The sequence below is a fragment of the Lutra lutra genome, chromosome 3, assembly GCF_902655055.1.
Source record: "Lutra lutra chromosome 3, mLutLut1.2, whole genome shotgun sequence".
In the NCBI taxonomy this organism is placed as follows: domain Eukaryota; kingdom Metazoa; phylum Chordata; class Mammalia; order Carnivora; family Mustelidae; genus Lutra; species Lutra lutra.
In genome coordinates this window covers 148,197,461-148,221,255 of record NC_062280.1, presented here as the reverse complement: position 1 = coordinate 148,221,255, position 23,795 = coordinate 148,197,461, and the positions used below count along the sequence as shown (strand labels likewise).

General features: G+C 37.2%; 1 protein-coding gene across 6 annotated transcripts in view; it reads right to left on the bottom strand.

The window, feature by feature from the left end:
- Positions 1-23,795, bottom strand: part of ELF1 (E74 like ETS transcription factor 1) — a 107,139-nt gene that overhangs the window by 39,999 nt on the left and 43,345 nt on the right. For 5 of the 6 annotated variants that reach the window (XM_047720065.1, XM_047720064.1, XM_047720063.1 and 2 more), the window contains one exon: positions 5,344-5,643. In XM_047720065.1, the coding sequence (XP_047576021.1) occupies positions 5,344-5,415 (72 nt within the window). In that variant the 5' untranslated portion in view covers positions 5,416-5,643. Of the gene's footprint in view, positions 1-5,343; positions 5,644-6,234; positions 6,266-23,795 lie in introns of those variants that run through there. The other variant, XM_047720066.1, reaches the window with a different exon arrangement.

Here is a 23,795-nt window from a genome sequence, read left to right as displayed (position 1 = left end):
AAGCCAGCAAAGCACTGTTTATCCTTTAGCCTCTAGGAATCAACAGTCAGAGCAAACTAATTCATACTCTAAGGAATGTCATAAGACCACCATCTTACATTGATAGGATTCTATAAAAATATTTGTTTCACTTTCCCATGCTTGTCACCAAGCTTCTCCCTAGTGAGCTAAGTCTGTTAAGCATAAATAACTATGATTTGCTAGGTTCTACTTTTAGAACCAACAACTGAAAAACCATATAACATAATACGTCAAAATTACAAAATGCATCAAACTACCAGTTCTTTTTCATTAAATTAACTTCTGGGCTATATGAGCATACAGTCAAGTTTCCTTCTCTTTACAAACTCGTATCCACAGCCTTCAGATTTCTTCTTATTCTCACTCATTCCCCAGGCAAACATACCTGTTTAATAAGGTCAAACCAATGCACCTTCAAATAAAAGTACCTACTGCAATTCAATACTGACTGTGTTGCTCTCCCACAGAAGAACATCGTTGTCAGCTACAAATATTCCCAGTTTTGAACAGACACCAAGGGTAGACTTTTAAAAGTGGCTTGTCAGCTCCAATAATGGTGTCTCCTTTCCAACACTACCATCCTCCCACACCCAACTTTGCCCAAAGGAGTTCTTCCAGCAATTTTGAAAAGAGTACAAATCAATACAAGGGAAGACAATCAAGGTGTTGGCAACCAGACCTTAATGGTGTCAGTTTCTTTAGATGACATTTATAACCACAGACCATAACTCAAAACAGGAAATGTATTCTAATCTGGTGTCTCAGTAATTTTGTAAAGAACCAACCAAACCAATACAGGATCATAAAACAGAATTATTTTTTACAAGATTTATTTATTTATTGAGAGAGAGGGACAGAGAGAGGGAGCATGTGTGTACCAGTGAAGGGAGGGGCAGAGGAAGAGGGAACTAAGCAAGGAGGCTGACCTGGGGCTAGAGCCTAAGACCCTGAGATTATGACCCGAGTCAAAATTAAGAGTTGGTTGCTCAACCGACTGAGCCACCCAGGTGCCCCCAACAGAATTATTTCAAATGACACAAATATTTTTTAAATTTGAAAAGTTAAAATCCCAACAGTTTTATGTAACTTAAGAAGCTGATTTTAAAAGTCACTCAAAACACTATACTAATTTTTTAATGCAGAGGAGAGAGGATATCTTATCAGATTTCAAATCTATAAAGTGATACTATTGAAAGCAATGTGATAGTAGCATAATAAAAACAAGTTAAATGGAATAAAATACGCTAGCAAGTTCAAAACTAAAGTACATGTGGTAATTTAGTATAACAGAGATGGCAGTCTTAAGTGTGAAAATCATAAAATACTCCACAAATTATGAAGAGCCAACATCCCCATTGGTGGAAGAAGGCAGTTATCAGATCCCTATACTTCACATTTTATTAAAATATATTCCATATGTACTGAGGAGTTAAACGCATAAATTAGAAGAAAATATAAAAAGAATATTTAATATTAGTGTGAGGGAAGCTTTCCTAAGCAGAAACAAACAAAAAAGGAAATACTGGTAGATTTTATGACATATATAATTAAAATGCTAAAGGGTACAAGATATCATATTGTTAAAAGAGGATACCAGATAGGGAAAACATATCTGCACTCTATGTCACAAAGAAAGTTAACCATTAACTATACAATGAATGAGTTAGAAGACAATGCATTATTCATAATATATAAAGAATTACTGGGCAAAAGAAGATTAAGAGGTAATTCAAAGGAAATTCAAGTGAATAGTAAATAAAGAACAACCCAACAATCTCATTGCTAGCAATCAAGGAAATGCCAATTAAAATAGTAGAATATCATTTTCACCCAAATGACTTACCAAAAGGGGGAAAAAAAAGGCTTTCTGTTAGTGACACTTTGGGACATACACTGTTAGCGATAGTAGAAACAGACAGACTTTTTGAAGAACAATTTGGTAGTATTTTATGCTCAGTATACACTGAGTAAACTCAGTAAATCTACATTTATTTTTTTTATTTTTTTTTTTAAAGATTTTATTTATTTATTTGACATAGAGACAGATCACAAGGAGGCAGAGAGGCAGGCAGAGAGAGAGGCGGAAGCAGGCTCCCCGCTGAGCAGAGAGCCCGATGCGGGCCTCTATTCCAGGACTCTGGGACCATGACCTGAGCCGAAGGCAGAGGCTTTAACCCACTGAGCCACCCAGGCGCCCAGTAAATCTACTTTTAGAAATCTTAATGAAATAATCATACAAGTGTACAAAGATACACATGTGTGTGTACAATAACGAAACAAGAGTGCTCAGGGATGGTTCTAAGAACTTTATATAGATCAACTCACTTAATTCTCACAATAACCCTACTATATAGGGTCTGGTATTATCATTCCCATCTTGCAGATAAGGAAACCAAGGCATAGAGTGGTTAAGTAATCTGTCCAAAGTCGCAGAGGTAATAAGCGGCGCGAGGAGTCAAACCCAGATGTTCTGACTCCAGCATCTGAGCTCTTAACTACTATAGGTCTATTGCCTCCCAAATGAGGGCGTCCACTGCAATCTTGCTTATAAGAGCAAAATACTGGTAAGTCTGTCTTGTCCATGATCAAAGATTGGCAAACTAGTAACGATCAGCCATCATGTATAAAAAACAGGGATGCAGAGCCAGCACACACACACACACACGTTTATAATACAGTAAGTGAAAGTAAGTCACAAAAAAGGTTTAGCATACTTTCATTTGTATCTTAAAAACAACCTCTTTATGTAGGTTTGTATGTACATACAGTGTTCTTTTTGGGGGGTCTTTGTCTAAAAAATTAACATCAAATGTTAATAATAGTGACTTTTGGTTTTGGGGAGAAATGGATTAGGCAGGAAGGGTAAAAACATATTTTTATATTAGGTGCCTTCTTTTGCAATTGGCATGTTATTACTTTTAGATCAAAAAAAACAAATCTAACTGGGGGCCTGAGCCAGTTAAGCCTCTGCATTCGGCTCAGTCACGATCCCGGAATCCTGGGATCGAGCAAAGAATCTGCTTCTCCCCCTGCCTCTCCCCCGGCTCGTTCACTTTCTCTCAAAATAAATAAATAAATCTTAAAACAACAACAAATCTAACAAGCAAACCAGGAAGTAGAACCATGATGCTAACAGTAAGACTGACATGACTGGATCTGCCCTATATGATCAGTGAAGCTTGCTGTGCTCATGGTCATAGGCTGGACAACGCTAAACCTGCCAAGTTGTGACACTGATTATAAACCAGTGAATTATTATATAAACTCAGTGGAAGAGTAACACTAATGAGAGTCAAACTGCTTGGGTTCAAATTGCAACTCCACTACTGACTAGCTTTAGGGTTTCAAGGAAATCGTTTAACCTCTCTCTGTCTCATTTTCCTCATCATAAAAGGGGGATAATACTATTTGTCTCAGGTCTAATATTTGTAAAGTCCTTTTAATAATACCTGCAGAAAGCAAATATATATAACAATGTATACACGCATTTTGATGAAAATAACAAGAAAAAAACACGTATGAGCACTCTGATGTTACGCTTAAGCATCATTTCCCTATCCAAAGACTATATTAACAACCTCTGTGAGATAAATTAAGCGCATCACACAGATGAAGCACGAAACTAGTTTCAAGGCTATGTAGACATGGGTACGAATACTGCACCATGATGTAAAATGTGTTTCTCACAGTCAGAAGAGTGTCAAAGTCACTGCACAGAGCACACCAGTGAGTGGCCTCGAGCTCTGTCCTCTGTGGCCACACAGAACGAACCTCACCACAGCGAGCCTGGACTCTTTCATCACAAGGGCTGTACAGTAAACACACGGTTTGCAAACCTTAACATACAGAGAAATATCCTGTTTTAAAACAAATTCAAAATACTTTCTTTCCTAAAATATCCTTTCTATTGTCTCTAGATTAAATCCATGTACCCATTAATATTTTTAATTGGGACCAAGCAATCCTCCCCCTCAAACTTTTTTCCTTCCCAGCCAAAGCTCATCTTGATTTTAAGGTACCTCAATGCAAATTCTCATCTTTTGTAGGTTTACTTAGAAATTTTTAATCCTGTCACCTCAACAGACAATACAAACAGCAACGAAATATAATGCCCCGCCCAAAGTAAGAATCAATTTTATTATCTGTCATAACTATGTTTCTAGAATAAAAGTATGATACATTGTAATTGGCCTATTAATGTTAGATATTTGGGATTAGGCTTATTTCAGTATCTAAATCAATTTATTCAGCATATTTTAAACCTAAACGCCCTCAAAATGTTTTTGCCAGCATACTGAGTCTAACACAGCATTTCTCCCAATTATGTCTTACATCTTCACATAACCTATCTAAAATGACGTAAATTAGGGGCTCCTGGGTGGCTTAGTCGGTTAAGTGTCTGTGTTTGGCTCAGGTCATGATCCCAGGGTCCTGGGCTACTTGCTCAGCAAGGAACCTGCTTCTCCCTCTCTCTCTGCCTGCTTCTCGCCCGCTTATGATCTCTCTCTCTCTCTCTGTGCCAAATAAATAAAATCTTTAAAAAATTAAAAAAAAAATGAAATAAATTGTAAAGTCCCAGGAACCTCTAGCGTCTCCCCCCTGAAGTGGGGGTGGGGCAGAGGAGCAGGGAGACTAGGATTAACTTAGATCCTTTTTCTCAATGTTTCTTGGATCTTCTTCCCATTGTAGAAACAGTAACTGGAATATCACTGAACATAAACTCAGTGAAAGCCAACTTAGAAATTCTTCAGTTCGATCCTCCCATGCAACAGATGATGCAATCTAGACCTGGAGAAGTTAAGTGACTTCCTCAGAATCATGTGCTTTGGACTGAAGCAATACATGATTATGGGACTGCTAACATCTCTCCATCCACTTGAAAAACTAGCCCAGGATTATAAATACTAATTAACCACATGCATTTAAACTGTAGAACTGCAAGCAACTAATACAACCACAGTATTACCAAAAAAATGTACATGTCTTGTTGGTATGTCATATAGAACTTTTCAAATCACTTAAGTACTCTGAAATAATTACTTAAGGTATTTTATTTATTGCTAAGTCTCATTAAAAAAAAAAAAAAGCTTAACCCTGAAATTATTACTTCCTTGTCCCACATCAAAGCTAAGGATTAAACTCTTTGACAAATTAACTAGTACTTAAAACAAAGGATCACAATTATCATCAAATTTTTGGTATCTACATTTTTACATTAATAAAGTTTCTCCTACTGTCTTTTAAAGTAAATAATTTTCTGTTGCAAATGGAAGAATAAGAATAATAAACTTATAAAAATCCAATTTTCTCTGGGTTTCATACCTGTTGTTCATCCTCCATGACGTTACTAGCAAATTCAAATACTAGGTCGTTCTGTTGGACAACAGCAGCCATAATAAAGCATTCCCCTTAGATCCACATGAGAAAAATTCCAAGCAGGTTCAAGTATGAGGCAGCAGAATCCAGTGACCAATTTGGGTAAAAAACCCTCAGCTAAGTCTGTGAAGTTACTGTAAACCAGGTTTTCTTTAGGGATGGTGCTTCAAATTTTCTTGGTTCACTGGTATTTTAGTCAAACAGAGGCGATTTTTCTGAAATTTTTCTTCTCTAGAGCTTCTTGGCCTGAAAAATAGAAATTTAAGTTAGTTATGAAAAAAGCAATCATACCCATTTAGAATATAACAATAAATATTGAGGACAGTATCTCCAATGTGTTTTTTGTTAATGTTTTTAAACAAAACTAACATGACTGATGAACACAGGCTTTTTCTTTTTAAGTTGGATATGTATTTTCTTCAAAAATTTCATTCTTGCTAAGATAAAATCGCTTCTCATTTCTCAAAGTGCAGCCATTCTCTCTTCTTCCCTCACCCCAGTTAAACTACAGTTAAAGTACCAAATACTTAAAAAAAAAAATCCACCCAGCAATAACTAGGTTTGTAATTGCAATAAAGGACATATAAACAATTTCCTTCTTGCCAGTAACCCAGCAAACCGCACAGGAATTGCTACTCCATGAGTAATTTCATCTGTATATTTTTTGCCTTAGGAGAAACCCATACAGTACCCTGTTATGCCTAATATACATAAGAATTTAAATCTAATACTTTAAAGTTTAGTAAGTACTATTTTAAGAGCTTTAAAAAATAAACAGATATTAAAGTCCATTCTTTCTGTTCTTTAAAAAGGTTTCTGATAAGTAGAATGTTTTACCATGCTTAAGCCTGTCTTCAGTGGCTTCTTTTTTAATGCACTGAAATGTATCCTTATCTCTAGCACAGGCTTGCAAGCAACAGGAAGGAAACGGCACTTGACCACGTCATGGCAAATTAAAACATGCAAAGAACTGCACTTTACAATAGTAGAAAAACAGAAACGCAACTTAAGAGTGAAAACAATTTCGCAGTGGAGGGAGAAATGCTTAAAAAGTGCCTGTCAAAGATGTTTCCTATTTAAAAAAAAAAAAGTTACAAAAGTAGAAGGAAAAATTTTTTAACTCATCACAATTTTATGAAATACTGTGTATGTTTATGGCTATAAATGTGATATGAAATGACAAAGATTACAAAAATTATCACACTAAATTACATCTACTACTTGGAAACAGCATTTACAATTTTAGTTTCAAAGAGACAAATTAGGGAATGAAGCTGAGCTGGTCAATTAGTTTCCCTGAAAACTTAAATCCAACTAGCATATGCCAGCCGAATCAAATAGTCAATTTCCTAATTTCAGTAAAGCTGATTTCCTATATACTCTGGACCCTATGGGTCATCCTGGATAACTGTAATTTTCCTAACTGGGAACCAAAATAAAATAAGGTTTAAGAATCCAACTCAGGTGCTACTTCTATTCATTGAACTGATTCTAACCCAGCAGTCTCCCACATCTATTCCACCCCACCTCTTTCTATAACGAGTTCAACTCCAGTACTAGAAAAGCATTTTTATTTTTAGTGCATTCAAGTAGTTTTTCAGCAATGCACCATAACTGGAGGGGAGAACAATGCATTGACCTAAACTCAACACGGACAGACATATAAGCATAAGACAAACATTTGGCTTTGGACAAATGTTACTTACAATCTTTCCCCTTAAATTATTACCCAATCTCATTCTTCTGTACCGTACTTGCTTTCTTATGGTCTCCCCCACTTTTTAAAAAGATTTTATTTGTTTGAGAGAGAGAGAACAAAGGCAGGGAGGAGGGACAGAGAGAGGCAGATGCAGACCCCTCACTGAGCAGGGAGCCTAATGCAGGGCTCCATCCCAGGACCCTGGAATCATGACCTGAGCCAAAGGCAGACACTTAACTGACTGGCCACCTACGTGTCTCCTTCTTATGTTCCTTCACACAGACTGTATTCATTCTTGCCTCTCTTCTTAAATACTATTTATTCCCCATTCCCAGAATACCTCTCCCTCCTCAGCATCCATTCACATCTTCCTCACTCAAGTATCAAGTCCCGTTTCTTTCATAAACCTCCCAAATCTCTACACCTCCATCTATTGGAATCACTCCCTTCAGAAATACAGCACTTCCGGTCCGCTAAGTTAGCACTAATTGCAAATTGTTTCACATTTGAAAATTATGTCTCCCTAATTCAACTGAATAAATGTTTGAGTGCCTGCTATTTTGAAAACAATATGCCAGGGAGCAAAATAGAGCAAATCTTCTCTGGGGAAGTAACCACTGTCTAAAAATACCTTCTGTACCTAACAAACCTGTGTGCCCACAGTAATGTAAAAAGGACTATACTGGGGTGCCAGGGGGGCTCTTGGGTCATGATCTCAGGGTCCAGCGATTGAGCTTGTGCCTGGTTCCCTGCTCAGAGGGAAGTCGGCTTGTCCCTCTTTGCTCTGCCCCTCCCCCTGCTTGTGCGCTCTCTCTCTCAAATAAATAGAATCTTTAAAAAGAAAGTATAACCACAATCAAGGATGTTTCCTGGTAACAAAAGTTTCTCTGTAAAAGGTATAGATTCCAAAAGGCCCATTCCAAATCCATTTATTTGTAAATACAAAGTGACTCTCTACCAGTGACCAATGTGAACACATCTATGTAAAGTTAAGTTTCACTTTCTTTTCCACGGCAATCGTATACCTTTTCTTAGCATTTCCACACTATTATGTGTTAATAAATGTTCAAAAATGTCAAAAATAAGTACAAGCAATCAACATACCCACACCTTTCAATACACACTAACACCCAGGTAATAAACCACAACTGAAATGAGTGTCCATGATCACTAAGCCAGTTGTTAGGATAGAAAGAGACACCTTCAGTCTGGTGGGTAGCTTTTGCCCATTTTTACACAGAAGTTCACAAACTGAAAAAGTGTAAGAAAAGCTTTGGAATTACTTTACTGGCCTAATCAGGTCTCTGATCCTCTTGTCTTCTCTCCTTCCCATGCCTTCTTCTCTCAGTAGTTATATAACCTATGGCACCAAGAGGGATCTTGGGAAGAAATTTCCTGATTCTGGATCTAGAGGCATCACCCAAACATATTAGAGATACTTAAAGAACAAAGCTCCATTGCATCACAATCTTTTCAGTAATAGAAGAGACTGAATATCTAGATCAATGATTTGGTTTTTCATGAATAAATTGAGTCCCTGTGCCCAAGGTCTCACTATCTAAAGGCTTAACACCTCTGCAAAGAGATCCCTCACCTCCCAAATCAGGACTCTGCCCAGGGCAAGAGTATAAAACCTAGCCTCTAAAACTACCCAAGTCCTCTGTGCTCTGATAGTTTGAAACACAGATTTCTAAGTAAATACATATATATATCAAATTGGGGGGGAAAATCTCCATCTCAAGTTAAGCTCCTCATCTCCAAATCCAGTCACTATATTAGAGAAGTTCACAATGGTGCCCCTCAGAGTCAATGTGTCTAAAACATGTTCAAATGGAACTTATATTTTATTCCTCAAAGTTGCTCTAATATGAAAAAAGACATGAGTACTCAGAATGAAGAGAAAAAGGTGTGTTTTTTGCTTTAACCTAACAAATTACAAGGTCTTCAGTTAACTGTAAGTATTATAACCATCAACTATATGTATGATATTCAGGAACACTCTGCGTCATTAGTAATTCTTAAACCTACTTCATTTTCAAAGTGTCACTTAGTCTTTATAAAATAACAAGAAAAAATATAAGTGAACACCATTTATCCAATACAGGCATAAACAGCTACCTTATTTGCTCAACTATGGAAAGTCACCTAGTTGAACAACCATTGAATAGTAAAAACTCCCCAAGTTGGCTCTCGGGTCTTTAAACTAGATCAGATCACATTCTTCTTGTCCCAGGAGACATGCCACAGGAGGGTCTCAACAATAAGGTTCCTACTTTTTTATCACCAAAATAAGCTGCAGAGTTATGGTCAAATTATAAAGCACGCAAAACAGTTAAAACAGCACAAGCTCTGGAGTCAGACCACCTGAATTTGAATCTTCTGCACTGTGACCTTAGACAAGATACCTTGTGTCAGTGTCCCCTTTCTGTAAAATGGGTAGAAAATATTACACCAACATCCAGAGTTGCTGTGAAGATGGGATACAAACTCCATGTACAGAATGCCTGGCAGATAACTTCTGTTCCATAAACATTAGCTTCAATACAGCTTCCGCACAATGCAAGAGATGAGTAACAGGTGTGTGCCACGTGACTGATTCATCCTTAAGTCTCATTTCCATACTCTCTGGGAATATCCTTGACCACAGCTATTTGCTAGACTCCAACAGAGAATACTATATAGCCCGTTATCAACAAAAGTATAATTCTATCCCAGCGCCTGAAAATTTGGCACCTACTTGATAAATCCAGCTGCTTCTAGGCTCGGACCTCACCCTGTCTGGCAAGTTTCCCCTAACACAGAGTTCCATTATGCCCCTGTTCTAAACAAAATGAATTTACTGATTGTAAACACAAACCCTCAGCAGCATTGATGGCTCCTACAACCAACTCAGTCTATTTTGTTTAATTTATTATAAAATATTTAGGTTATTATAAAAACATGACAATCAAAATCAGTTTTTAACTTCTCATACCTGCTTTTTTAATCCCTGATTGAACATAAATTTAAGTTTCCTTCAAAGGGGTTCTAAACACAAGGGTCTAAAAACCTATTAATTCATAATGATATTTAAAAACAAATCATTGCTACCCTTTGGAAGTTATCAGGTCCCCAACTCATTACACTCAAAAGGAAAATTAGTAAACAAAAGGTATGACAAAAATGTTTTGAACAATTCTAGCCCAAAGGAGGTAAAAATAGCTTAGAGCAATGGGGTGATTGAAAGATTACCTTTAATAAAGTATGCAGACAGCGCTTACATTTATGTATATATGCATGTTTATAAAGTTGAAAGTAATTAAAGAACTGGAATTCTATAGTAACTCCAGACACCAGATGCCAAATATCTGAACAGAAAGTATTTTTATTTGAGTGATAACCTAATAAAAGGCCCTTCTCAACATACAGACATACACAACGTAAGAAAAGCAAGCATATTTGGAAAAACCATTGCCTTAGAAGAAACACAGTAGAAATGAAAGGAAATCAAATAAGAAAAGTAAGAGGAAAAAAAAGCTAGGTAAATTAAAATGAGAAGCAAGCAATAAACTCATAAACTGTAACGACTGGGATTCTTGTGTGATATACTACAGTCAGGACTTTTCATGTGTTTTCTAATACAGTAGAATGCTTTACACATTAGCTTCCAGAAGAAATGAAAACAATAAATCGGCGGTACCAAGATATATTCTGTACAATCATCCCAGGGCCTGTCTGTTCTCAATCTAAAAAGTGTGGAATTACACAATTTTAAAGCTGAAAAAAACCCTAAGGATTACATAAACCAACACAGTCACTGACCAGCTAAAGAATTTGGGCCTGGCACTATCTGACTTGTCCAAGGTCACAAAGAAAGTTAGTGGCAAAGAAAGCAAGAGAGGCCCAAATTCCCAGCCCCATTCTCTACTCATGCCCCTGTATTTACATTAATAGAATCTCATCAGTATTATTCTTTAGCAGAGTATCTGGAAACAAAGAAATCTTTTACACAAGGATCTACAGCGATCTCTACACTATTCTGTGCAAACTTCTGATACGTAGTAAATCATTTTTAATCATATTTTTACCTGGAACAACTTTAAGTACAGGAGTTTGTAGATTTCTGTTATTGTTTTAAATCTTAAAGTTTTACTATTATTATTTTTCCTAAGCTCTATCGTATCATACCATTTGCTTTACCTTCACTCAGCCAAGAGAGTGAAAACATTAATAAACCTTTTTTTCCCAAAGATTATTTGTTTATTTGGGAGAGAGAGAGAGAGAGAGAACACATACACACAGAAGGAGAAGGCGAAGCAGACTCCCCTCTGGGCAGGGAGCCTGACCCAGAGCTAGATCCCTGGACCCTGGGATCATGACCTGAGCTGAAGGCAGACATTCAAGGGACTGAGCCACCCAGGCGCCCCTTTAGAAACCTTTTCATAAAAAGCTACCACAACTTAATAATCAATGAAAATACTTGAAAACAAATTTTAACTAATATTACTCTTGCTAATTCTTTGAATACAGTATTTCTATCACTTAAATTTTTAAAAATGTGAATATGGAAAAAATGATTTAAAAAACACACCAAAATGTAGTTACAGTTAAGTAACCAGATTTGAATTTCCCCAAACAAGCGTGGTTGGTCTCTCAGTTCCTAGTGAGTAAGAAAGAAAGAACAAAAAGGGGCACCAATTGTAAAATAAATCTCACTGCATTAGCACTAACTCATGTACTCTGTACAGAACACAGAAGTGAAAAAGATACAAGTCAATGTCACAAGAGGAATAAATCATTCCCCAATGCATTGAAGGGTCTCATAATTTAGTTCAAAAAGAAAATGTTTCAAAAAATGAAAAAGAAAAACTTTCTATGTCCCTACCTTTTATTTCAAATATTCAAAGGATTTAAGAAAATTTAGGAGAAGTTTAAAAATATGTCCTTGAAACCATACTAGTACCAATATCTTCTAAATGGCTATTCTGCCTAAAGCACCTTTCCTGCAGTTTGGGGTGGGGGAGAAGGAGAAGGGAAACTGAAGTGCCTAGAACTTTTTGAAAAATATAATTTTACTTTTGTGTGAATGATGCACAAACTGGTGTTTTGGTCAGGCTTCCAGTGACATAAGCAAAGCTGAAGCAGGCCGTGGAAAACATGAAGAAGCTCATCTTACCTCAAGCACCGTAAGGTAAAAACAGACACACACACAGTCAATAAGATCAAGCCAAGAGGCTGACTTCTCTGTGCTTGCGTCTTTCTGCTGACACCCAGATGTTCAGTTCCAGGACTCCGAGGGCAGGCTGCAATTACTCACTGCCTAGACCTGAAATTCCGGTTCTTCCACATTGTTCTCCACTTCCATCCTTGGCCACCCCGGCCTACCTGGTGTCAGGTTACACTCAGGCAGCATTCACAGCACCTTGCAAAACAGGCAAACAGACCACATACCTAGACCTGTCAATACCTGCGGTCTCAAGATTAACCCCTTTTCTGTACGTGTTCTGCAAATGAGAGAATTTAAAACCAAAGCGAGATAGCCAACAGTAATCAGATAGTGTTTTAACCTTGGTCCTAAAAAAAAAAAAAAAAAAAAAAAATTTAACTCCTTTCCCTTCTCAAAAAAAGTTGAAAGTGATAATTATCAAAATGTCATTAATGGGTGCTTTTTATTATATAGATAAACTGGAGGAACTTTCTTCCCTCCAGCACCCAAAACCTGGACTCTGACAGAAACACACCTGTCCAGGAAACACAAACATGCTCCAATGGGCTTATCAGCAAAGCCAGAAAATCTCTCAAGAGTCAACTTGCAAGGAAATTCTGTTTCGTTTCTGGGGTTGTTTATTCCCCAGTTAATATATTCATCCTCTTAGAAGATGCTAGAACAATGGTTCCCCCACCTGAACACACAGCAGGTTTCCATCAGTAACAGTGTTTCACTCTGGTCCAGACTGCAGGAGAAAAGCCAGGGACATGTAGTTTGAAAGTCCCCCAGGAGATTTTGCTGCATGCCATGCCTCCCCCCACCTCCAACTCCCACACAACACTCTTCCAGAATAAACTGTATTGTCATAAGAAGTTTGACTCTTAAGGAGAGACGCACTGTCCCTCCAGTTTACCACCTTTACCCTAGCTTCCCTCCAGGCTTTCTTCATCCAGTCAAAGGAACAGCTTAACACAAATAAAAATATCAGCAACTTACCTCTTTACTCAAAACTACCTCACTACTTATAGGAAAAAGTTCAAACCCATGAACAGGGATTAGTGGGGTTCTTCCTTGTGTTGTGAAAGGCTGGTCAGATTTGTAAAGCAGAAGAGCTGAACAGAATAAGGACTGAAAGTGAACAAGAATATTCCATGGACCGAGTTTAAAAGAATACCTCTGCCATATTACTACTCTTCACACCCAACTAAGAAAGGGTTATTCCAGGGGCTCCTGGGTGACTCAGTCGGTTAAGCAGCTGCCTTTGGCTCAGGTCATGATCCCAGGGTCCTGGGATTGAGCCCCATGTCTGGCTCGCTGCTCAGCGGAGAACCTGTTTCTCCCTCTCCCTCTGCCTGCCACTTGGCCTATCTGTGTTCTATCTCTCTGTCAAATAAAGTCTTCAAAAAGAAAAAAGAGGTATTCCAGCATTTCTGCATTTTATAGTCTTCATGGCCCCCTGACCTCACCCCAATATTAAAGAAGCCAAAATTAGCCCTGTCCCATCCTCCCATCCCAACCCCGTATGCACTACCCTTTCTCAGACTTCTCTCTGTGCTCACTGCCATGCTCAATCCAGATCTCTCCATACATTCTTAGATGATCACAATCATTTATACCTGTGGTATTTTCAAAATCACAGTGGGAACAGACTTACAAGTATAAACTCAAGAGAAGTAAAATGTTTTCACCTTTTCCCAAGTTACCAAGTTTGATGGAGTTTAAGATTCCTTGTACACAAACTTACTGCTCCCCACATGTGAGAAGACCTCTAATGATCTAATGACCTCCGTTTTTCATAGCATTACCCCTTTTCTTCTTTAAATAATAGGAAACTATCTTAAGAAAGTCTAGATTTAATCAAACAATTCTGGTGTTCCATGTCAAGATCCTTAAAATGGGATTCTTCCCATTTTATCCTCACAGCTATCTGGCAATCACCTCAGATTCTGATTTCAATGGCACCAAAAAACTAGACGCAACAAAACCACAGATGAGAGATAAGAAAGTAGATGGACAGGAGCTTAGTACTGTAACAGACATAAAATATAGATATGCAATATTTATAAATTATGCATGTAGCTTTTTATCTTCTTACTGTAGAAACCTTAGAAGCAAACTTTAAATATTTCTCATAAGAAATATAAAGAAATATAAAGATTTTGTATAAATACAAAATAAATAAATAAATACAAAATAATTAAAATTTTAGGCCCTTCTATATTTCATAATATAATTGCTCACTCGATTTTTTTTTTAAAAGATTTTATTTATTTATTTGACAGAGAGAGATCACAAGCAGGCAGAGAGGCAGGCAGAGAGAGAGGAGGAAGCAGGCTCCCTGCTGAGCAGAGAGCCCGATGCGGGGCTCGATCCCAGGACCCTGAGATCATGACCCGAGCCGAAGGCAGCAGCTTAACCCACTGAGCCACCCAGGCGCCCCACTCACTAGATTTTTAAATCATATGAATCTGTTTCAGTTAACTGAAGTGCATCAACATCTTACATTAGGTGAGAGGAAACACTTTGTGATGCTTATCTGATGTATATCTAGAGCTAATCAGAAGATCCCACAATATCCATTTTAAATTTTTTAAATTTTCTCTTAAGATTTTTAAAATTTATTTGTCAGAGAGTGAGAGAAAATACAAGCAGGAGGAGCAGCAGGCAGAGGAGGAAGCAGGCTCCCCACTGAGCAAGGACTTGATCCCAGGACTTGATCCCAGGACCCTGGATACATGACCTGAGCCAAAGGAAGCCACTTAACCCACTGAGCAACCCAGACATCCGAACATCCATTCTTTTTAAAAGATTTTAGTTATTTATTTGAGAAAGAACATAAGCAGGTGGATGGGGGGGCGGTGGAGAGAAGAGAGGAGAGGCACAGGGAGTCTGCTTAGACTCTTCGCTGAGCAGGGAGTCCAATGTGGAACTTGATCCCTGGACCCTGGGTGAAAGCAGATGCCTAACCAACTTAGCCACCCAGGCACTCCTACAACTTCCATTTCCTAAAGAAACTATGCTTCTACTGACTGACTTAGTAGTAACACATTGATGAATATTTACTACACTTCCCCAAACTCAGTATTGTGGTAAATATAAAAAGATAATGCATGGCCTTGTTCCTATGAAAGATATAACCTAGTTCAGAACACCAAAAAGGTAGTAGGAAATTAAATGCTCATAAAGCTGGTCAGTTCTACAGCCATTTCGGAAGAGGGCATGGGCAAACAGGTTAAGGAAACACTCATAGACAACAAAGGACCTAAAGTCAATCTGAGAGGAAGGTAGCAGGACATAGAGAGATTAAGGGAAAAGAATAAAGTATAGCATGTGTGCAAAAGTGCATGTGCACACACGTGAATGCCGAGAATCAAAACTGATCAAATTACGAGCTTCACAAGAGCTAAGAGGTGTCAATGGGAAATGGAGGAAAATGCGGTTAACTAAGCAAAGCAAAGCCAAATTATGGAGACTTGAAAGGCAGGGAGTAGTATTTAGGTTTGATATGGGAAGAGGTAGAAAGTTCCTGAAGGTTTTCAAATCAAGTTGCAACAGAGTGTGGTCCCTATGATTACAAAGCTCAATGCAAGTCACATACGTGGGATCTGGTAACTACCATCCAAAAATGATGAGAACTGCTTAAACAGACATTCCACAGCTTGACTGCTACATGGATAGCTTCCAGGCACCAATGTGTACACTACCCTCCTTAAATTCTTCATTAATTACTTATAATAGAGATTCTCAATGATGGTTTTTAAAATGCCTACAGTGCTATAAAATTGTTTAAAAGGAAATTCACTTAACTAATTTACTTCAAGTTTTTGTTTTCACCTAATTGACTTCAAGCTTTTGTTTTTCCTTAGGTGAAAAGAAGAGGGGGAAACAAGAAAAAAAGATTTTCAAAAAGATATTGACATTAGCACATAACCTTTCTTACAAGTTATTCAACTGAACATCAAAACTGTCCTACATTCATTTGAATAAGAGTGAAACTGAAACACTGGAACTACATGAATGTACAGATGATTGTATCTTGTCAGTACCATTTAATCGTATTTTGAATAGATGATGCTCATTTAGTTAATCAGTGAAGAAAGGATATTCACGACAAATGCACATTTCTTGGTCACTTAACAGACACTACTATCACCAACACTTAAGGAAGCTTTACTTCCTTCCAGAGAAATGTCCAGAAGAGCGGTGCTCCTATGAAAACATCGAGTTGTCCAAGGGAGGGTGCATTAATAAAGGTATTTTCTGCTTTATGGGTTTGCCTTACTCTTGGAAAGTTCAAGAATTCAAAGTCACCTTCACAGATGAAAAAGGCTCTTACTAGATTTTTTTAAAATAGATTTTATTTTTAAGCAATCTCTATACCCAACGTGGGGCTCAAACCCATAACCCCAAGATCAAGAGTCACACACTCCGCTGACTGAGCCAGCCAAGTGTACCTCACTTATTAGACTTTTAAATATGCTTTCGCATAAAGACACATCCAGAAATTGTAAAAGAGCATAGTAAAGTTTATTTACATTATCATTTGTTAGTTATACCTCACACATCTAAATTTTACAATTTATAAAGCAAAACATACATACTACTTTAATTCTTAAACGTTTATAACAACCACTAATTTTTAAATTTCTTTTAAGATTTCATCTATTTGAGTGAGTGAGAGAGAAAGAGCAGATAAGCAGGGGCGAGGGGCAGAGGGAGAAGGAGAAGCAGACTTCCTACTGAGCAGGGTGCCCGATGCAGGGCTCTGTCCCAAGACCCCAAGATCATGACCTCAGCCAAAGGCAGACATTTAACCAACTGAGCGACCCAGGAACCCCAACCACTGAGGTTTTTAAAAAAACACAAAAAATCATGACACTTATCCTCAAAGAGCTTAAAAAATGATAACAAATTACAAAATAAATATGTGGAAGAAAGTAATCGATCACTACCATTTCTGTGTGCCAGGCCCTCTGCTAAATACTTTGCTATCTGTTATTTATTCGTCCCATTAGTGATACCCACCTCACTTTATTTACACCAGGATACAAGGACTGGGGGAACCAACCATAAGAGGGCAGGGACCTGGTCCCAGTCACCATCATACTCCCTTTATCTTACACAGATGGTTCATGATGAATACCTGCCAATGAATGCTCAAGGTGTTCAGAGAGTTTGAGCACATGTCTGACTTCAGCTCACGCTTACACCTTTCCATGCAATCAGCAAATACCCACTAAGTACCTACAATATGCAAAGACCCTGCTCTAGATGCTATAAAGTGATAAACAAAACAAATAAAATACAAATAAAGTGGTAAACCAAAACATCTGCCTTCATGAGACTTCTCATCTAGTTATCTTTTTTTTCTTCCTATTTCACCCACCATCTCACCCATCTCCCCTCTGGTAACCATCAGGTTGTTCTCTATCAAATCTGTTTTGTAATTTGTCTTTTTTTTTTTTTCTTTGTTCACTGTTTTGTTTCTTAAATTCCATGTGAGTGAAACATGTGGTATCTGCCTTTCTCTGATTTACTCTGCTTAGATTATCTCTCTAGCTCCATCCATGTCATTGCAAATGGCATGATTTCATTCTTTTTCATGGCTGAGTAGTATTCCATTGTATATATACACCACAACTTCTTTATCCATTCATCTACTGATGAGCACTTGGGCTGCTTCCATAATTTGGTTATTGTAAATAATGCTATAATAAGTATAGGTGTGCCTGTGTCCCTCTGAACAACTCTGAATCGGTGTTTTATATTTTTTAGGTAAATACTCAGTAGTGTGATTACTGAATCATAGGATAGTTCTATTTTTAACGTTTTGAGGAACCTCTTTACTGTCTTCCACAGTGACTGCAACAGTTTGCATTCCCACCAGTGAGGGTTCCTTTTTCTCTACATCCTCATCGATATTTGATGCTTCCTGATCTAATCTAATGATCTTAATGAAAACATTGTTTCCCCTCAAAATAGTCTGCATTAAAAATGTGAGGTTGGGACGCCTGGGTGGCTCAGTCAGTTCAGCAGCTGCCTCTGGCTCAGGTCATGATCCTGGGGTCCTGGGATCGAGTCCCACATCAGGCTCCTTGCTCAGCGGGAACCTGCTTCTCCCTGCCCTCTGTCTGCTGCTCCTCCTACTTGTGTACTTTCTCTCTCTCTGTGTCAAATAAATAAATAAAATCTTAAAAATAAATAAAAATGTAAGGTTGTTGGGCAATACAGGTTGTTATCTTACACCAGGAGTAGAAACTTCTGCCACTCTCCTTCCATGTCTATCTCCCACTATCTCTCAACCCCTAACAATTAGGCACAGAAAATGTGACCTCTCCTACTCTAAGATAAGAGTTGTAGGAGAAATGCTGCACTTTAAACACAATCTTTAAGTACACATGAGAGGGAAAGGGAAAACGTGGGGTGAGGGTAGAGATGAGGAGAACTACAGCTAAACCCAAAGGCAGGTTTCTTCAGGGCAAAGCTGATTAACCTAGATGGAAATAACCAGAGAGCTTCTGTTTCACTTTAATTTTTATTTTGACTTTGAATTGAAATTTTTTTTTTAAGATTTTATTTATTTGACAGAGACAGAGGGAGAGAAAGAGAAAGAGAGCACAAGCAGTGGGAGCTGAGACACAGGGAGAAGGAGACCCCCCTACTGAGCAGAGAGTCTATGTGGGACTTGATCCCAGAACCCTGGAATCATGACCTGAGCTGAAGACAGACGCCTAATCAACTGAGCTACCCAGGCACCCCAACTGTGAATTGAAATTTAACAAGAGTTTATTGGGATTTTAAAAAAAAGCATTCTCTTTACAAATATAAACATTTCAAGGAAGAAGAGTAAAGGCTCCCTGTATTGTCATTTCCTATATACTAGATGGCCTTCAGAAATCCTATCAGTACTATCTATATTCTTTAATTTACTTAACAGCTCTCATAGAGACCTAGGTGCCAGATTCAGGCAGAAGGGAGAAGGACAGGGAAAACACAGTGGCTAAGGCTCAGTCTGGCCCTGTGAGCCAGCACAGTCTACCACCTAAGCCAAATGCTAATCACAATAATATACATAACACAGCAGGAGGAGACACAAAGCTCATTCTCCATGTTATCCTATAATTATTTACTATGTCCCATCTCTCAAGGTTACAAGCTACTTGAGAACAAAAGACTTAGATAAATTATTTCTATGGTCCTTTATTAATATAATTTAAACGCATATTAAAAGTATATTGTGTTACCAGGTGGTGGGTATTGGGGAGGACACGTATTGCATGGAGCACTGGGTGTGGTGCAAAAACAATGAATACTGTTATGCTGAAAAGAAATTAAAAAAAAAAAAGTATATTGTGTTGCAAGTCAAATTAGGCCACAAGATCAAAGGACACTGTCTTTTGTTAATAAAAAATATTTACTTACTGTAATTCTTCATTAAAATGATAAAACATTAGTGTTTCCTTATGTCTGCTTTAGCCTTTCACGGATTTTTATGTGATATTTTCACCTGCCAGAGCCAACTGGTGGTGTTCTGGTCTTTACTATGTTCAAAGCAACATATATACATGTATTTTCTGATTCAAACACAGAGAAACACAAGTGCCACAAACAAATGGGGCAAAAACGGGAAGCCCCACATATAAAAGAACACCCAACAACCCTATGAACTATTTTCCAAATGTCTAGTCTAAGTCGGTTTTCTTTTTTTAAGACCTGTTTTAATAAACATAAGAACTACTTCACTGGTTCTTTTGAAACTTCTTAAGAAGTGAAATTCATATAGCTTCAGAATTTTTCCTTTAAGCTTTAAAAGCAGATCTGAATCCTTAGATTTGACTTTTTTACTGGATCATTTAAATTTGATTTTTAAAAAATAAGATTGTAACCTACATCCATTTTCAGCTGGGAAAACTGTTAATACATGAACTTTTTAAAAATATTCCTAGAATAGACAGGTCTAAATAAAATCCTGCTTGCAAAGAATCTTGTTTTGTTGATAATAGGACTATAATTTATTTATTTTTATTATATTTTTTATTTTTTATGTTGACATTGAAAAACAGTACTTTAGAAGCCCAATTTCACTGAGGTGCATAAGACTTAGAATAAAACCAGAAAATATAGGAAGAAGCAAGAAGCAGTAAAGGGAATTATTCCTTTTATTCAGTGGAGAAATCAGAAAAACTGTAATGGAGAGCTAGACATTTTCTCCAGATTAATCTGAAGACAAAAGAAAAAGATTTTTGATGTACAGCAATCAATACTAAGGTATTCTCAGCCATATTTTTTAGTGAGCCAATAATCACCACTTCCACTTATGCTGAAAACACTAATAATCTCATTAAGACACTTCATTTCTATAAACAGCAAAAACAAAGAGAGGGAAGGAAGAAGCAGGAAAGAAATCTTAAAATGAAACTGTTTCTTACAAATAAACCATAAAGGAAAGAATCATACTATAGTTCTTTAATCAGCTTTTTTGTTTCTAGAACGAAGAAAAAAAATATCAAGCATGTATTTATTCCTCTAAGAAGTATTTATAAAATATATTACATGCTAGGTACTAGGTACCTAAAATAAATAAGTATAATAAAGAAAAGAAAAAGAAAAGAAAAATAAAGAAGTAGTTTACTGCCTTAAGCAAGAAAAAAGGTATGTAAACAGATAACCAAAGAACAATGTAAATAAGTCAACCAAGTGTTAAAGGAATAATGAGAAAGAGTTAAATACCTGTGAGAACCTGAGAAACTTCACAGGGAAGTGACCTGTGGGCCATTTCTTTAGGCATAAGTAGCATTTCTTTTTTTTCAAAGCAGAGATAACGTGAGGGAGGTGGTGGGGATGGTGGCAAGGGGCGGGGGCGGGGTTTGGGGGGGTAATATTCCAGGTAGAACAGGCAAAGGTAAATTTAAAAGTCTGAATCACTGAATAATATGAATAATAAGTGTAATAGGAATTTAATAAAAACAAACCTTTTCCTAAAAGGACACAGGACCTACTAGTATCAGAAAAAACACTTTCAAATCCTAGTTCTTCCATCTACTATATTTTGAGTAAGTCAAGCTCTCTGACCTTCCTTTTGTCATCTTAAAGTTGTAAAATAAAATGCTTTAAATGTTTTAAAGAATCTGGATATGCCAAAATACAAAAATAAAATTATGCTTAAATACTAAAATTTCAAGATCAAAATATTAGTTTATCACTTCCTACTGAATATACATCATACATACAAATTTGAAAGCCAATCCTTTATGACCTGTATAAATTTCACAAAATACATGTTTAATTATATAAAAGTTATATTTTCTATATCAAACATGTAACTATAATCCATACAATCCATATAATACAAAACAAGCCAACATACCTAGAATCAACGAGTGACAGAAGTTTAATGAAACAAGCTTTATATTTAACGGGTCTCCCTAATGGGAAATTAAAGCAGCAATTGTACATCTGTGTCTCTGTTCCTCTCATCGTGGTTTAACTGACAGGAAGCAGAGAACAAGATATGGCATACAAACGTCAAGTACTTCCTGCCTTCTCTGCTACATCTTTATGTCTTGTTTTATAAATAGTCCAATAGTTTATGTGAAACTGTATGAAAGTACGGTCAACTATAAAATAGGAATGGTGAAGAGCGTTTATGAAAACAAAGCAAATAAAAAGGTATTCTGAGGCTGGGATCTAAGTTCATCATGCACACAAAAACTCATTATTACAGTTTTCTGAAAAAGTATCCTTAAGAGTAAATGTCTTACAAATTAAGACTTGAAAAACCACAATGACTGAGTAAAAAAATCAAGTGTCTGAACAATAGAATAAGCTCTCAAACTGGTTAGAGAAGTAACACTTGACTACCTAGGTAAGTAAGAGGTAACTACCACCTTAAAAAAAAAAAAAAAATTAACCTTCCAGTAATTGACTCAAAGCAGGGCAGATAACTACTTGCCTCTTTGATTTTTGGTCACCATGGCTTCTTGTCAGTACTCTTCCCAGATTATAATTTAGGTTCCCCTCCAACCAAACTATTTCTACCCCCTTGCCCAGTTCCCTATGTGTCCCAAACTTGGCTAACATTATTTACTCATTTATGCTCAATTTGTGAATACACACAAACTAAATAAAAATCTGTTCTCAGGAGGTAAATTCTTACTGCTCTAAGTCATCTTAAGCAAACTTCCAATTACTTACAACTAAAGCAGAGGTGCTTACTTTTCATCATGCCTAGCTGCCTTCCAAACTAGTAATACTTTTTTTTTTTTTAAGAGAGAGATTTTATTTATTTATTTGACAGCTAGATCACAAGTAGGCAGAGAGGCAGGCAGAAGCAGGCTCCCTGCTGAGCGGAGCCTGATGCGGGACTCGATCCCAGAACCCTGAGATCATGACCCGAGCCGAAGGCAGAGGCTTAACCCACTGAGCCACCCAGGTGCCCCCAAACTAGTAATTCTTAAGAATCAACTCAATTCATCATTCAAATGCCTCATATTCTATAAAATCTTGGATGCAATGCAAGCATCTTCTCCATTCATCTTGGTCAATTCTTCCCTACGCTGTAAGCTACCACAACTACAATTTCACCAAGATTCAGTGTCATTCCTCTCTAGATCATGTTCAGAATGACTCAGTATTTTATTACACGTAAGCCCATATAGAGCTTCCTGTGACCTCTTTTCTAAACAGAACTTAGTATGCATTTAATAGTCAACTTTAAGCAGGGCACCATGCTCCTAAAATAAGTAACACTGCTTAAATGAGTGGCATGGAAAATGATTTCTTTCTCACCCAGTATTTTTCAGTGGAAGAATCTAGTTCATTCTTTTCAAGAGTGTAAGAGTCATTAGTGTCTTCCTAGCATGTGTTTGGTACACTGCTGCTCTTGTAAAAGTATTACTTCAATTGTCCCCAATATCTAGGAATAAATGATCCCTGAATCCCAAGGGAAGTATCTATTTCCTTACACGTTAGTTCCCTTCGCCTCTGATGTTTGGTCAATCACCCTAAGTATGGTGGAAAGTCTCACAGCATCTAAGAACCTAGTGTCCACCACCTTCTCAAAAATCAAATATGCTAACGATGGTGTGCAGCTGTTTGTTTCCACCAAGGGCAGGTGTACATTACACCTTCCTCTCAGTTTATTCCTAAGACTAAAAGGTTGTGAATTATCCTTTAAAAACACATAAATCTGTCTCTGATCCATAGATCAAAAGATCAAATAGAACATCCAGTTTAGAAAGTTCATATCATTAAACATTTTCAATAAGATCATTTACAAAATAAATCGTGTTTTTAAATGCAAATTGTTTGAAAGTCTCTCAGATTATTATTTTTTTGCAGTGTCCCGAGATTCACTGTTTATGCACCACACCCAGTGTTCCATGCAATACATGCCCTCCTTAATACCCACCACTAGGCTCACCCTTATTATTTTTTTAAATCTTATTTACTTGAGAGAGAGAGAGAGTGACAGAGAGCATGAGAGGGGAGAGGTCAGAGGGAGAAGCAGAC